Source organism: Elaeis guineensis, chromosome 16, assembly GCF_000442705.2.
Source record: "Elaeis guineensis isolate ETL-2024a chromosome 16, EG11, whole genome shotgun sequence".
NCBI classification, from domain to species: Eukaryota; Viridiplantae; Streptophyta; class Magnoliopsida; order Arecales; family Arecaceae; genus Elaeis; species Elaeis guineensis.
The window spans coordinates 33,479,540-33,494,551 of NC_026008.2; the positions used below are offsets into that span (position 1 = coordinate 33,479,540).

The 15,012-nt window shown below is 38.6% G+C and overlaps 1 protein-coding gene across 1 annotated transcript; it reads left to right on the plus strand.

Annotated features, from left to right (window-relative positions):
* Positions 1 to 10,156: 10,156 nt before the first annotated feature.
* LOC105059401 (ACT domain-containing protein ACR8) lies at positions 10,157 to 12,991 on the plus strand. The gene is made up of 6 exons (XM_010942678.4): positions 10,157 to 10,502; positions 10,794 to 10,839; positions 10,942 to 11,124; positions 11,263 to 11,838; positions 11,919 to 12,023; positions 12,157 to 12,991. The coding sequence occupies exons 1-6, from the start codon at positions 10,411 to 10,413 to the stop codon at positions 12,535 to 12,537; spliced, it is 1,383 nt and encodes a 460-aa protein (XP_010940980.1). The 5' UTR covers positions 10,157 to 10,410; the 3' UTR covers positions 12,538 to 12,991.
* The last annotated feature ends 2,021 nt before the right edge of the window (positions 12,992 to 15,012 follow it).

The window sequence follows — 15,012 nt, forward strand, 5'->3', positions numbered from 1 at the left end:
TGATGATTGTAAAAAATCAAATTTTCACTATATATTGTGATAAAATAATTTTCATCGCTAAAAATAATTTTTTTCATCATAATTCTATTTTTTTCATTTTTTTTAGCGATGAAATTTTTTTTCATCGTAAAAATTGCAACAAATTTTTTTTTCATCACAAAAATTGTAACAAAATTTTTTTTATTACAAAAATTATGATAATTTTTTTTTTCATTATAAAAATTACGACAAAATTTTTTTTGTTGCAAAAATTGTGATAATTTTTTTTTTCATCATAAAAATTATGATGAAATTTTTTTTATCACAAAAATTATGATGAATTTTTTTTTCATCACAAAAATTGTGAGGAAATTTTTTTTCATCTCAAAAATTATGATAAAATTTTATTTCATCACAAAAGTTGTGAGAAAATTTTTTATTTAGTCAAGATAATTAACGATAAAATTTTTTTCATCACTAAATTGGCGATGAAATTTTTTTTTCATCGCTAATTTTTGCAAAAAAAGTTCTATTTTTTATCATTAAAATTAAAAAAAATAATAATAAAAAAAAAGTCAAATGAGTAACAACTAATTTTTTATAATAAAAATATTTTTTATCATAATTTTAACGATAAAATTTTAAGCTCTTGTGATAAAAATATTTCATCGCTAATGCTGTAAACTTTTTCATCGTCCGGTTTACTGCTTTTGGTGATAAAATAAAATTTTTTCATTGCTAAAACCTTTTGCTACGAGACTTTCTTTACAAATTTTTAGCGATAATTTTTTGTCACTAATACTTTTAGCATCGAAAATTTTATCTTTAGCGACGAAAAAATTTTATCACAAAAAATCAGATTTCTTGTAGTGAACTGCATATGGCCCTGTCAGTAGATAATGATAGTTGGCATATGATTCTGTAATAGTAGTTGGTATATAATCCTATAATAGTAGTTAGTATATGACCCTACCAATGGATAATAACAGTTAGTATATGACCATACCAATGAATAATAGTAGTTGGTACACGACTCTGTCAATGGATAATAGTAGTTCGTATTTGATGATTATGACCTTATCATAGGTATAAAGTGATCTTAACATTTAGTTTGAAAAAATTATTAAGAATTATGATATGACAAAATGATAAATAATTCATGACTATATTTATAATATTAACAAGATTTATGAATTTATTTATATTATGCATTGGATACTATATTTATGTAAATTGCGTGATTTATATATATACAAGAATATCATTGATTTATGATATATTGTTATTATGAAAGTTTTTTTTTATAATGATAATCATCTTCTCTAAATAATTTATTGATGTATGTATAAACTAATACTTGATCTGAACAAGATAGTATAAGGTTTACTTACTGAGCTAGTATAGCTCATATTTTTTTTATTTTTATCTAGACGAATAAGGTTAGGAATAAAGGATGATCTAGGCTTGAAGGTCTATGCTAACGAGCTTAAAAATTTTACAGCTGAATCTTAGTTTATTAGATAATTATAGATAATTTTGAGATATGGGTTTGATATTTGATATTGGATTTCGATACTCTGAATTAATCTTGGTTTAATGAATGATAGAATTGAATCTTTATTATATTTTATTTATGATGAATTTTAATTAATTTTGACTATCAGGCTTTATGTTATCGAGGGCGATATCCCTCGATAGCATTACCGTCTTATGTTCTGAATTTAAGGCGTGACATTTTATGGTATCAGAATAAAAAGTTTGATCATGGGTAGAAAATAAGCCTAGGTTTAATCGGTAGGGTTAGGCGTAAGACAAGTATAGGGGAAGATATGGTTTAAAATTGAGTTATGCAACAAAAGTATGGTGGAAAATTATGCCTTATTTGTTATTAGAAAATGAAGATAAGCTCAGTTTTGAAAATGAAATTATTTTTTTTTAAAGGAGTTAGAATATGATGGCCTGATCCAATTGGACCAACTTATTAGAAATCAGCCCAAATCCAACCCAAAAGAAAGAAATGAGAAAAAAAAATGACGAAGACTCCTATTGGAAGTCTTCTTCCACCCAAATTCATCAGAAAGGAAGTCGATTTTCAAGAGGAATCAACTTCCTCTCCGTCCTACAAATCTTTCCCTTTCCCTCCAAAGGAATCCACGATGAACACTGGCCTTCCTCCTCTCCGATGAACTGGAATGAAGTCGAGGTCCGAGGGTGGCCGGGACCCGAGGACTCTCTATAAAAGGAACTCATGACCCCCTATGGCTCACCACTGGCAAACATCGAGCTTCTTTCTTCCTTTTTTCTTACGTTGAAACCATGGTCTCCCATAGTTGTGCCTATTGAAAATTGAAGTTGAGATGCCGTCAGAGCCAAGGTAAGGCTTTGATCTCGCATCCTCTCTCCCCTCTCCTTCTTTCTATAGCCGTGCACACCACCACCGATCATTCATTTCATCAAAAAATCATAAAAATGAAATCTCCTATTTTGACCGAGTTTTTTTCTTCTTTTTTCGGCCACCTGTGCCTTCACCCCTTAATTTCAGAGCCCTGGTTAGGTCACCAAGCTCCCTACCTTCTTCCTCGGAGGTCATAACTGTCGATGATCAATTGGTGACCGAAAAATTCATGAAGGAGATTTGATCCATGTTTTTCATATTTTTTTCATGATTTTTTTGATCAGTTGATCACCATCATTGGCCTTCCACCACTACCTGTCATTGGTTGCCTATCGCCACAGCCACTGCCGGTCTTCTGGCCATGAACCATCGGCCCCTTTCCTCCACTGTTCGACTAAGAAAAGGAAGAAAAAAAGAAAAAAAGAAGAGAAAAAAAGAAAAGAAAAGAAAAGAAAAAAAAGAGAGAGAAGAGTTCTCTACCTTGTCTCTCTTTCTCTCTCTAGGTGTTTTCTTCCTCTACTTCTTTCTCTCTCTATTTGATCCATGAACCCCAATACGAACCTGAGATGAAAATAAGATGATTCGAAATTGCTTCGATATCCATGCAGCTTGTCAAATCAATTATCCCGATCACGTCTAGTATCTTTAAAACCTACTATTAATGGATCATATTGATTGATCTTGATCTTGATTCAATCTATACTTTACTATTTCTTGATAGAGTCGCTTAAATCTGACCCTCAGCTGGAAGGCCTTGAATTTTACCCCAGTGTCCAGACAATCTATTGGACCGACCATCCAATCTATAATCTTCTTTCCTTATGTTTGAATTTATTGAATAAAAATTAATTATATTTTTAATATTTTAAATAGGTTCGATAAATTCGTCAAGTGAAGTTTAAAGGATTAGGACAGAAGAGATAAGTAACCCGATACTTCTTGCTTATTTTTGAATTATCGATTATTTTATCATAAAAAAAATTATTCTGTATTTTCATGAAATAAGGATCGAGCATATCATTATAAAACTCATGATTTATCATAAAATAGTGATTCTATGAATATTTAATTTGAATGATTTTTTATAAAATATGAATTTTATATTTATGAAATTTTTGTTTTGTTATGAAAGATTGATTTCACAATTATTTCACTATTAAAAATTATTTATAGACCATGAGCTAAAATTATATAGCATCTTTTTTATGCATGATTTAAAAAAATATGATTCGATGAAATATGATTTAAGAATACTTATTTTAAAAAATATGATAAAAGGTTCTTAGATAGCTATATATGATCCTGCCAGTAGATAATAGTAGTTGGCATATAATTCTACAATAGATAATAGTAGTTTATATATAATTCTGCCAATGGATAATAGTAGTTGGTATATAACCATGCCAACGACTAATAGTAGTTGGTATATGATTCTACCAATAGATAATAGTAATTGATAAATGACTCTGCCAATGGATAATAACAGTTAGTATTTTGATGATTATGGCCATGTCATAGATATCAAGTGATCTTAGGATTTAGTTTGAGAGAATTATTAAGAATTACGATACGACAAAATAACAAATAATTCATGACTATATCTATAAGGTTAACATGATTTATAAATTTGTTTATATTATACATTAGATATTATGTTTATGTAAATACATGATTTATGTATATGGAAGAATATCATTGATTTATAATATATTATAATTGTAAAAGTTTTATCTTACAATGATAATTATCTTTTCTAAATGATTTATCGATGCATGTATAAACTTCTGCTTGTTCCAGATAAGATAGTGTAAGATTTACTTACTAAGCTAGTATAGTTCATATCTTTTTTTTTTTTCTATCCAAATAAATAAAGTTAAAAATGAAAGATGATCCAAGCTTGAGGGTCTCTGCTAGCAAGCTTGAAGATTTTGTAACTAAATCTTAGTTATTGAATGTTTATAGTTAACTTTATAAATTTTGAGATATGAGCTTGGTAGTTGATTTTGGATTTAAATACTCAGAATCAATCTTGGTTTAATGAATGATAGAATTGAATCTTTATTATATTTTATTTATGATGGATTTTAGTTGATTTTGATTGTCAGGCTTCGTGTTATCAAAGACAGTATCCCTCGGTAGCATGATTATATTATGTCCTGAATTTGAGATGTGGCATAAAAAAATTTATTGAAAAATAATATTTTGATTTTTAGGTCTTTCATAAGTACTCAAGATCTTTTATGTACATAATCAATGACAGATTAAGCATGTGCTAGCATTGGTTTTCGTTTCAACCCAACCCACCTAAGTTGCAGCCGTGCAAACTTCCCTTTCACAAACCAACTAGACTGGGCTGGGCTCTGACATGCTTGTTGTTCTGCACTTAGACAAAATGGCCGTCTGGGCATTTCACAATGGTGATGCCCATATAAACTGACAACCTTATTCAACAAAATTTGGAAATCTTAAATGAAAGGCATCTGCACTTTGGTTCTTGCCATACATATTTAAAATGCAGCATATACCCTATTCAAAATTCATATGATCTTTTGACAAGTTATGTTCTTCAGATGAACTGTTAGTGTATACGAGTTCACCTTAAGTTGCTACTTTAAAGCCAAGGCAGTTCCGTTGTGAAAGATAGAAGCTATCCAGCTAGAGCAGAGGTTCGACAGATTTCTTTCTCTGTTCCGTCTACATCGTTGTGATCAAAACACCACAGTGTTATACAGCTGTATTTGGTTGGCAAAAACCGAATCCTGAAACATAAGGCTGGTAGATTTGGTGGGGCTAAAAGATCCGTTTTCCTTCTTTGGTTATTTTTCTGTAGTTATTTTTCTGTTAGAAGAATTAAAAGTCCAAGTACTGCAGTTCAGTGTTTGATGCAACAGTAGTTCAGTGTGTCTTTTTTAAAGGTGTCTGCGTTGGCCTCCTCTTTCACACACCATGGCAGGTAACTCATGGCTGATCAGAGATGCCTGGCTCTCTTAATCGCCAAAAGTCTAGAGCTTTCATTAAGGATGCAAGATCTTGGATTTGACACATTTACCTTTTTTGATAGGGGACCAGAGATCAGATCAGTTTGATGCTTCTGTAATCATCTGTCGGAATTCGATAAGTCTCGAAAGATTCAGCCTTAAATTTGTTCATGAAATGAATGCAACTTACTAATTTAATATTGTCTTCCAACTTGGTTTGAAGCACAACTACTTAGGATGGTCTGAAGGGAGGGGGGTTGTGTCTTTGGCACGAAAGAAGGATTCACCTTCCTTGGTGCGAATCCACCATTGGATCATGCAATGGCCTTTGGGATCTGCAGGTTGCGAAACATGCGACCTGAACCCAGTCTGAAGATCCCTTTATGGGTAAACATATTCAAATCAGATCCTTCTTGGTTTTAAGATTTGTGGGACTGCAATTTTCTCGTGGTCTAAAGAAGCTTATGATTTCTCTAGGCAATGTTTGAAGTGAATTTAACTGGCATTGGTGCTGATCAAAGTGGAATCAATTAGTTTTACTTTGTTTAGTATTTATGTCCTATGGCACACCATATACTTACATATATTATGCATTAACGTGTTTCAGACTAATTTAACCAAACTCACTTTATATTTTCAGTAAAAAAGGATCTGTGGAAGAGAGCTGCTTGTGCCTTAACAGTCTAGTCTAGATGGACCATCCTTTTGAATGCCACATAGCGACATCCAAGAATAACTGGTAGTTGTGGGTTCAAAGATTGGCACGGCCTTCTTCTGAAAAAATAAATAATCTACTCCAGAGGGTGAAAAAAAAAAAAGGCATTGCTGGTGGTCACAAAGAATTAGACTCGGAAAGAACTGGAAGTAAAATGGTAAGAATGGCAGCAACTACTATGGAGAAGGAATTGTGACAGCTTGTTATTTTGATGGAAATGGTGATGAGGAGACTCGATGTGGAGTTAACAAGAAGTTTGGGAAGCAAGCGCCGGCAACGTAGTCATGATCTTTAGTACAAGTAGCATTAATTAGTCTTACGGCCCATCACCTTGAGGGCCTTAATTTGTTCACTTATTGTGTCATTTCTCAACTAATTCTGTTTTCAGCAATATAACAATGTATTATAAGTGATCAAAAATATTTTCCAATTCCCCGTTAATTCTAGTTCCATGCATTGTCATCTGAATTATTTACATTCAACTGAATCATTCGCCTACCATTTGTAAAGAAGTAAGATCTACTAATTATCCAAGAAAAATTGTTTGTTGGGTTAGCAATCAACAGTCTGATAAACTTTTCTTCTAAGATACTTTACTTCTCAAGTACTCAAATTTTTTTAGCTAAATTTTCATAAAATTCCAGGCATTCTAATGTCAGAAAAACCTTGCAAGCTGTTCTTTGACAACAGCTGACCAACAAAGTGCGAGTATGGATCGATGGATGGGCTATATATCACAGCTCAATGTCAGCTTAATTTGAGTGTTATGAGTTGGTCGCTGGATTGTGTTCAAGGATGTCCTTCATCTCTTCTGTGGTCCTCACCTGATCACCTTCCAAAATTCGAATCTACATCATTTAATTAATTTCTGCTGCTGCTGCTATTGGGTACACTAGGCCTGTGATCATCTCTTGATGACTTAGATTGCCTTAGTACATCCAACATAAAGATCTAAGCTGAACTGTATCTCTTCCACTTCTAGCCAGCTATTACACTGGGCTTCACTAGATCATTCATTTCACAAACAATTATTAATTGCACAACACAAGAGCACTGAACTGAAATTTCCTGTCATGATTCATATTTCTTAGCATTTGTTTTTTAAAAGATCACATCTCTTCTCTGATCATGTGTCTTCTCACATGCCATGCTAGTATGTCCTACCCATTATCCAAAGATTATTGATGGAGTTCATCTGATGGGTGTTATCTGCCATAATTGTCCTTGGTCTTTAGGTTGCATGGCATGAGGTCCTCAACAAAATGCATGATAACATTTAGTACTCTCTCTCTCTCTCTCTCTCTCTGTGAGAGATGTTGAAGAAGACAAAAGTAATTGCCAGAAGACAGCTGTTGTCATGTTATAGAGGAACCTTCCTTTTTGTGAAGGAACATTGTGTCTCCAAATAGTTTCTGACAATAAATGGCGTGGTCCAACCTGGAAACAAGGAGGTCACTGAGGGGGTGGTCTGGCTCTGGAGTTGAAACCAAAAAGATAGCCATTGTTGGCTAAAAAAATCATTGGGATTTTCCTAAAGGACCCGAACCACTCCATCACCTAATTCCTCCTGGTCTGGTCTAATCTGGGTCAAACCAACAAAAAAGGGCCAGACATATCTAATATGTTGTAATATTAGTGGATGGTTGCTGGCCACTAAAGAAAAGTGGGACATGGTTGTGGGAGGCCACTAAAGCCGACCACCTCACGTGCATTCGGCTTGCACTGTAAGGAGATAGGAAGCATTGGATCATGCTACCGGATGTTCTGTTGGACTCCAACTTAGGAAAAAGTGTTATACCCTATATATACATGCCTAGTTCTTTTTTTTTTTAATAAATATATATTTTTGGGTGAGTTATGCTTATTATTTGGATCCATATTTCCTTTCAGCTGTTTATAATGCGCCAATTTGGAGCTGTCAAATGAATTGAGAGCAGATCGAACTCGGTTTAAAGCTAAAGAAATCAATCTTCAGCTAGCAAAATAAGCTTGATATTAATTTCAAGATGAGGCAAAACATGATCCTGGTCATTCTAGAATAGCTCGGTATTCTTGGATAATATTTTAATTAACCTGTTTTAGTATTTAAATTAGATAGATACCACTTTAACCTAGATTAATTCAAACTCAAAAGATTTTCTGCTCGATTTGTATTTTTTTTTTTTTTTTACCTCTGGATGGTGAGGGGAGTCCCACTCTGAAGAGAACAGGAGGTATCTGGACATCTTGGAGATTTATTAGTCGAAAACGAGATCTTTTGGAAACAAGGAGTTGCGAACATTAGGATAATATGCAAATCATTTTGATTTAAGATTATCAAATAAATTAGTTAATCTTGTATTATTAATCTTCAATTAAACTCAAAATAATTAAAACCAATTAAGCTCGATTTAAAATCTTAAAATCCAAAATGAAAATTAATTTTGAAGCAAACTGGATGACATCCAAGCTCAATTAAGCTCAAGTGGTTTACATCCCCGTTCATCCTAATTTTGCCAAGATAATATTTCAACGGATTCAAACGTCAGCTGGTCCCAACTCCGACGTTACTGCCGGTTTGCTCGTTTGAACCTTGGCGCCAAGCTGGGGAAAGCAGAAGTTAGATGGCGGGAGTTCGAAAAAGACTCCGGTCCCCTGGCCCCCGTCGTAAAACTCTGGCAAGAACCACGGGGTGGTGACGGGACTCGGGTGGGGCTCGCCTTGCGTTAGCTTTGCTTTGGTGGGAAGCAGCCGTTGGGATCCACGTCTGAGCTGTCCGCCACACGGTTCTCGTCACCGCCCTCTTTCCAGGTTTCATTACTTCGTGTCTCCTCCTGGCTCCTCGCACCTCCACAGACGGCCCTTCGGTGGCCCCAAAAGCCATCTCACCTCCGTCACTTCGCCGTCAACCACGCCGCCTTCCTTTCTACTACGAAAACAAACGGACGTCAATGAACCCGCCAACACCGTTGCCGCCCTCCGCCCCCCTCCCCCGCCGTCTCTTTGTATGTTCGCTTCCCAGCCGGCGGTCGCTTCATATATTCCAAAATAATAATTAAACAAAATTCAAGAAAAACTTAACGGCAATCTGCCGTCAGTCACGGGACGGGGGGGAGCACGACGGGCGCATTCAAGCCTCTGTCCTCCACGTGGCAGCATCATGACGGAAACATGAGAGATCGGGCGTCTTTGAATTAATTATTTATGCTAATAATACACTTTAAAATACGTTATCTTTCTAATTTTTTTAACGTTGTGGAAGCCCATGAAGTCCCAACGACGGCGCTCGTGCCTCTGAGTAAAAGTCACGTGATATTTACATAAATAATAGCTGGTTTTAATTTAAATAGACTGTATTTGGAGCAGTAATCCGCATGCAGGCACTCTAATGATTGTTTCTGTTGCTTCCAATCACTCTTCGAGGTTATTAAACTCCGAAGGTTAGAGGGAATGTTCCAAAGTTAAAATAAAGCTTCCGTCAGTTATAATTACCCGTGGCTGCACATTCTTCATGGATTTGGGTCTTGAGGATCCAGAGTTCTAATAATGGTTATGGACGGCAATATTAACTCAAAATGACACATTTGCCCATGGTCTAAGGGGTAGCAGGCGAAGAATGGAGGGTTAGGATTGGTCACTTAGCGAAGATCACTAACGTTAGTTAGTAATATCCAAAGAGATGGCTACGGCGGTTACGACGGGAGAGAAATGGGCAGCGGGTCCGACACGGGCGGTCGATGGGGCCCATAATGCCGGTTGGGCGGTCGGCCCCTCATTTCGCTGCCCTTGCGAACCAAGCCAAAATGACTACACCCGGTCCCACAGGACCGGACCCGACCCACGTTGAACTTTTTTTTATTATTTTTAATCTTCTATAAGTCGGGATCACCTGATGGTCTCTTGAACCAGAAGCAAAGTTCCACGTGGCGGCATAGCAGCTGTGTTGGATGACACCTGGAGGCTACGTGGGCTCGGTTCAATTGACCGGAATCGGGCCCCCCGGACCGCGTCACGTGACGGTCTGAACCGTGGAGTTGGGCGCGGCTTTACGCTTTAAATACGAGCGCCTTGGGTCGTGGGACGCTCGTGCTCTTCCAAGGGAGTGGCGGTTTGATCGAAGAGAGGGAGGTGGAGTCGGGACAAAGGAGTGGGAGGGGCGTGTCGGCCACTGGGTTTCCCTTTGGTCGCGGCGAGGATTTTGGAGCGACTTCGCTTTGTTGGTCTCGTCGCGTTGCGGGGATATTAGAGGGAGAAAGCGAGAGGGAAGAGCGAGGGGACATTGAGCGGGAGAAAGGGGCAGACGGAGCGGGAGGAAGGAGTGTTCAAAAGGACACAGAGTAGAGGAGATTTTTTTTAGGAGAAAAATGGCGTTCGAGGTGTTGAAGGGAGAGGAGATGGAATGGCCAGCGTATTTGGACGAGTACGAGAAGCTTGTCATCCGGATGAACACTCCTAGGTTCGTTCCTTTGCTCCATGTTCTTCCTTGAGTCCATAAAGCTTTGTTCTGTTCTGTTCTGTTCTGTAAGCTTTGGTTTCCTTTGTTTTTTTACATTTTTCCCTTGGTTTCAAACCGTTTACAACTCCATTTCTTGATCTCGACATCTCTTTGGATATGTTTGTTCCTTTTCCTCTAAAGTGTTGGGATTTAATCGATTTCGAAGTACTTCTCTTTTAGTTTTTGTTGCAGAGATAGAAGTGCTTCTCTGGGATGGGTTTCTTACGCCTTTGTTTCGGCTCTTTGTTGCAGGGTGGTCATTGACAATGCCGTCTGCCCCACTGCGACGCTGGTTCAGGTAACGAAGAAAAACTAAAAAAACTAAGTCCGAGATGCAAGAAAGGAGGGTTTTTGTTAGAAATGTCACTAACGGAGAGCTCCCCTCTTGTGATGAAACCAGGTCGACAGCGCGAGGAAGCAGGGCTTCCTCCTGGAGGCCGTCCAGGTCCTTGCGGACCTCAACGTCTCCATTAAGAAGGCTTACATCTCCTCCGATGGCCGCTGGTTCATGGACGTCTTCCACGTTACCGACCAGTTCGGCGGCAAGCTTACCGACGAGAGCGTCATCTCCTATATCGAACAGGTCTTTTCTTCCTCTAAATTCCCAAAAAAATCCGATTATTTTGAGATCTATTTGCTTGCTGCTTTGGAAAATCGCAAAACCCCCGCAAAAATCTCATTTTTAGAAGCCTCATTAATTACTTTTCTCGTAAAAATGCAGTCTTTGGAGACGGGAAGCGGCATTAAGTCCTCCGGCAGCGGCGGCGGTGACGGCCTGACGGTGCTGGAGCTCACTGGGGCGGATCGGCCGGGACTCCTCTCGGAGGTCTTCGCAGTGCTCGCCGACCTCCAGTGCGGGGTGGTGGAGGCGAAGGTGTGGACCCACAATGGCCGGATCGCATGCCTCCTCTTCGTCCGGGACGAGACTTCCGGAGAGCCAATCGAGAACGCCCTTCGGATCCACGGCGTCGAATCCCGCCTCGGCCACGTCCTCAAGGGCGACCACGGAGTCCGCGGCGCCAAGACCGCCGTCTCCTCCCTCGCCGTCGCCCACACCGACCGCCGCCTCCACCAGATGATGTTCGCCGACCGCGACTATGAGCACCCTCCCCCGTCTCCGGCGGCGGCGCCGCCCTCTGTCTCCGTGCAGAACTGGATCGAGAGAGGCTACTCCATCGTCACCGTCCAGTGCCAGGACCGTCCCAAGCTACTGTTCGACATTGTTTGCACGCTTACAGACATGGAGTACGTGGTGTTCCATGGAACCATTGACACTGATGGCGATCAAGCTCACCAGGTTTGATCTTTGTCATTTGGATTAATTACTTGTGAAAAAAGTTGGTTCCTTGCAGTAATATCTTTATTGGATTTGTTCAGGAGTTCTATATAAGGCACAAAGATGGGAGCCCAATCAGCTCAGAAGCAGAGAGGCAGCGAGTGATCCAATGCTTGCAAGCCGCCATTGAGAGGAGAGCATCAGAGGTATCAAAGCTACCACCTTTTTCACTAAATTATGCTTGATTCCTCTGAAAGAAACACTGACAGAAGTATCTGATTCTTTCCTCCAATGTCATTTTGTGTTGATGTAATCAACTCTATGTTTGCATGGTGGTAGGGTTTGAGAGTGGAGCTGTGTGCTGTTGATCGGCCGGGGCTGCTCTCCGACATCACTCGGACATTCCGGGAGAATGGGCTGTTTGTCACAAGGGCGGAGGTGTCGACGAAGGGCCAAATGGCCTCGAATTTTTTCTATGTGATTGATGCCGCCGGAAAGCCAGCAGATCATGATGCAATTGAGGCTGTCCGGCAGAGGATCGGGACCGGGACTGCTTGTCTTAAAGTGGAGGAGGAGCAGTGGCTGCAGGTCTGCCGGAAGGCGGCGAGGGCTCGGGAGGAGGCTCAGACTCAGACTGGTGGTGGTTTAGGGCTGTTCTATTTGGGGAATCTAGTGATGAGGAATCTGTACAACTTGGGTTTGATTAGATCTTGCTCTTAGATTCTATGATGTATTGGTTGTCTTTCCATTATACCATACCTTGCTTCCAATTGGATCTGTACATAGCACAAGGTGGGGAAGAAGGAAGTGAATTGAAGTAAAGAAAAAGAATCTCTGTTGGTTGTTAAATTGTCATATGGTTGAGGGCCCAGGGATATTTTGTTCTGGAAGGGGTTGAGGGGCCACTGAATAGTATTTTGTAGAAGAGGAGAACAAAACAGAAGGAAAGAATTGGATTGGTTGTGGATGGGGTCTTGGTTGCTGCTGCTTTGGGGTTTGAAAGTTGCTGGTTGGAGGCAATTTGGTGGGAGCTAGTTGGTGGTGGGGAATTGGTGGATTGCCAGCTTGGAAAGATTGGTGTGGGTTGTTCTTTTTTTTTGTTGTTGTTTCTTTTCTTTTGGGTGACACACCTTGTACATAAACCATTGATGTTTAGTACTAATGTTTGACTCCATCATTTGATTTCATCTCTCTCTCTCTCTCTCTCTCTCTCTCTCTCTCTCTCTCTCTCTTCCATGGAACTTTGTTTTGTAATTCTCTTCAATTCTGGTGGCTATGTAGTTGGCTTACCTGGAAACAAGGTGAGCCCACTGATTTATGCTCCCCCTGATCATCTTACATGCTTTAGCAGAACAATTCTTCCAGTTTTACTTAATTCAAGGAGACAGCAAGATGTAACTTTGTTGATTTAGGACTAGAAAATGATCATGACATACTTTCCAAGGGAACAATATGAGAGCATGCTGCCACCTAATTTGGGGGTTGTTAATTTGAAAGATGGCATCAAAAAAATGCCTGATATCATCCTCCAAACCATTCCTTCCTTTTCAATATAATGTTAGAAGTTGACCTATATCTGGCTTTATGTTTGAAGCCAGGGGGTAGTTGAATTGAATAGAAACTGATGTAAGTAATCCGTTATGTGACATTAGGAGATAGCTCCTCAAATCTAAGCAAGGATTTAAAGTCCAAGGACTTTCTGTAGAACTAGAAGACAGAGAAGACACCCAGGTGAGTCCGGCAATCAACTTGGGCAAGAAAGTGACAAGGGCATGCAACTTCCAAGGAAACAACACCTTGAGAGTATATTACATCCAATTGCTGTTCCTTGGCTTAAAGAAATGGTGCACCCAAAGTATGCAATCCTTCAATTTTATCTACATGACATTAAGGAAATTGTGCTCAGGTTCATATTTGTGTTCTGAAAGTAGTGGCTACATTAGAAGCTTATAATTGGTCCTTAAACTAGTGTTTAATCGACCAAACAACATTCGAGGTAGAATATATATTGGTGAACTTTGGCAGCAATTTAGGTCTAGTTGCAAAAGCATACCACCACCTAAGTTTGGAAGATTGTTGCATCCATGGTGCACCTATTCTTTGATGCATTCTTACTTTCTATATGGCATTATACTAATTGACACATTAGTTCATCTTGGAAATAATGAAGCAAATCTGATGTGTGGCATTTGGAACTAATGCATCAAAATGCTGGATATAAACATGTTAGTCCATAAGAGTGCAAGGGATCCACAAACATGGCACAAAACACTGTTTGGGGAGTTAGTCTAGCTAGGTTAACCTACTTATCAAGGCCCCTCCCTAAGCTAGTCATCTAACAATAAGTACCTGGAAAAACAGAACTGTTTAACTGATGCTTAACATGTTTGTAATTTCTTTTGAGCATTGTAAAGTTCTCTAACCGTTGCTGGATCTTTAATAGTTTGGATAGTCTACTAATCAATCCTTAGTGACTAAACTATCAACTATTTTATAATATCATGTAGAATTAACAAATGTAATCTAGGTGTAGTGGCGGCCAAGTAGAGGGTTTATTTAAAAAAAAAAAAATGATCGTGCCAACCATAACCTTGCTTTACAAAGAATGGTTCAACAATAGTGTCAAAGACCACATTGAAATCTTGACTTAAATTCTATTAGACAACCCTACCATATCTGGAAACCAATGTAGCTCCTCACTCTTCAACCTAAGCATAATCCGCATTACCTCTTGCTTAAAATTGCTTAGGGGGTGTTTGGTTCACCATCGGAATTTAAATCGAAATGGTTTGGAATCAGAATCGTAATGACCAAATCCCACGAAGTACTTGATTCATGATCGGAATTGGAATCGAAATCGGAATTGAAATAAAAATTTGAATTCATAGAGGAAAGTAAAGATTGAGTTTCATGTAGATTGGGCCATCCCATTCCATTTTAAAATCGGAATCAGAACGGGACTCCTTCCGACTAAATAGTTGGAATTGGAGTCATCCATTCCCATTTTAATTTCAGACTTCCACTCCCTCCAACCAAGCATCCTTTTAGAATATTAAGTTATATAAACTATATTTGTGTTACATAATACTTTTAAGGATACTTCCATAAATATTTCAAACCTCAAGGAAGTGGCATATATGTCAAGGGAGAAGGTCGGCACCAACAAAAATCATACGTGCCCATTCGTAACATGCA

Bases quoted from the DNA above. Each gene is read 5' to 3' on its own strand.
- LOC105059401 (XM_010942678.4), top strand. From the start codon at position 10,411: ATGGCGTTCGAGGTGTTGAAGGGAGAGGAGATGGAATGGCCAGCGTAT. The intron at 10,840-10,941 runs GTAACGAAGAAA...TGATGAAACCAG, and splicing joins CCACTGCGACGCTGGTTCAG to GTCGACAGCGCGAGGAAGCA. The intron at 11,125-11,262 runs GTCTTTTCTTCC...GTAAAAATGCAG, and splicing joins TCATCTCCTATATCGAACAG to TCTTTGGAGACGGGAAGCGG.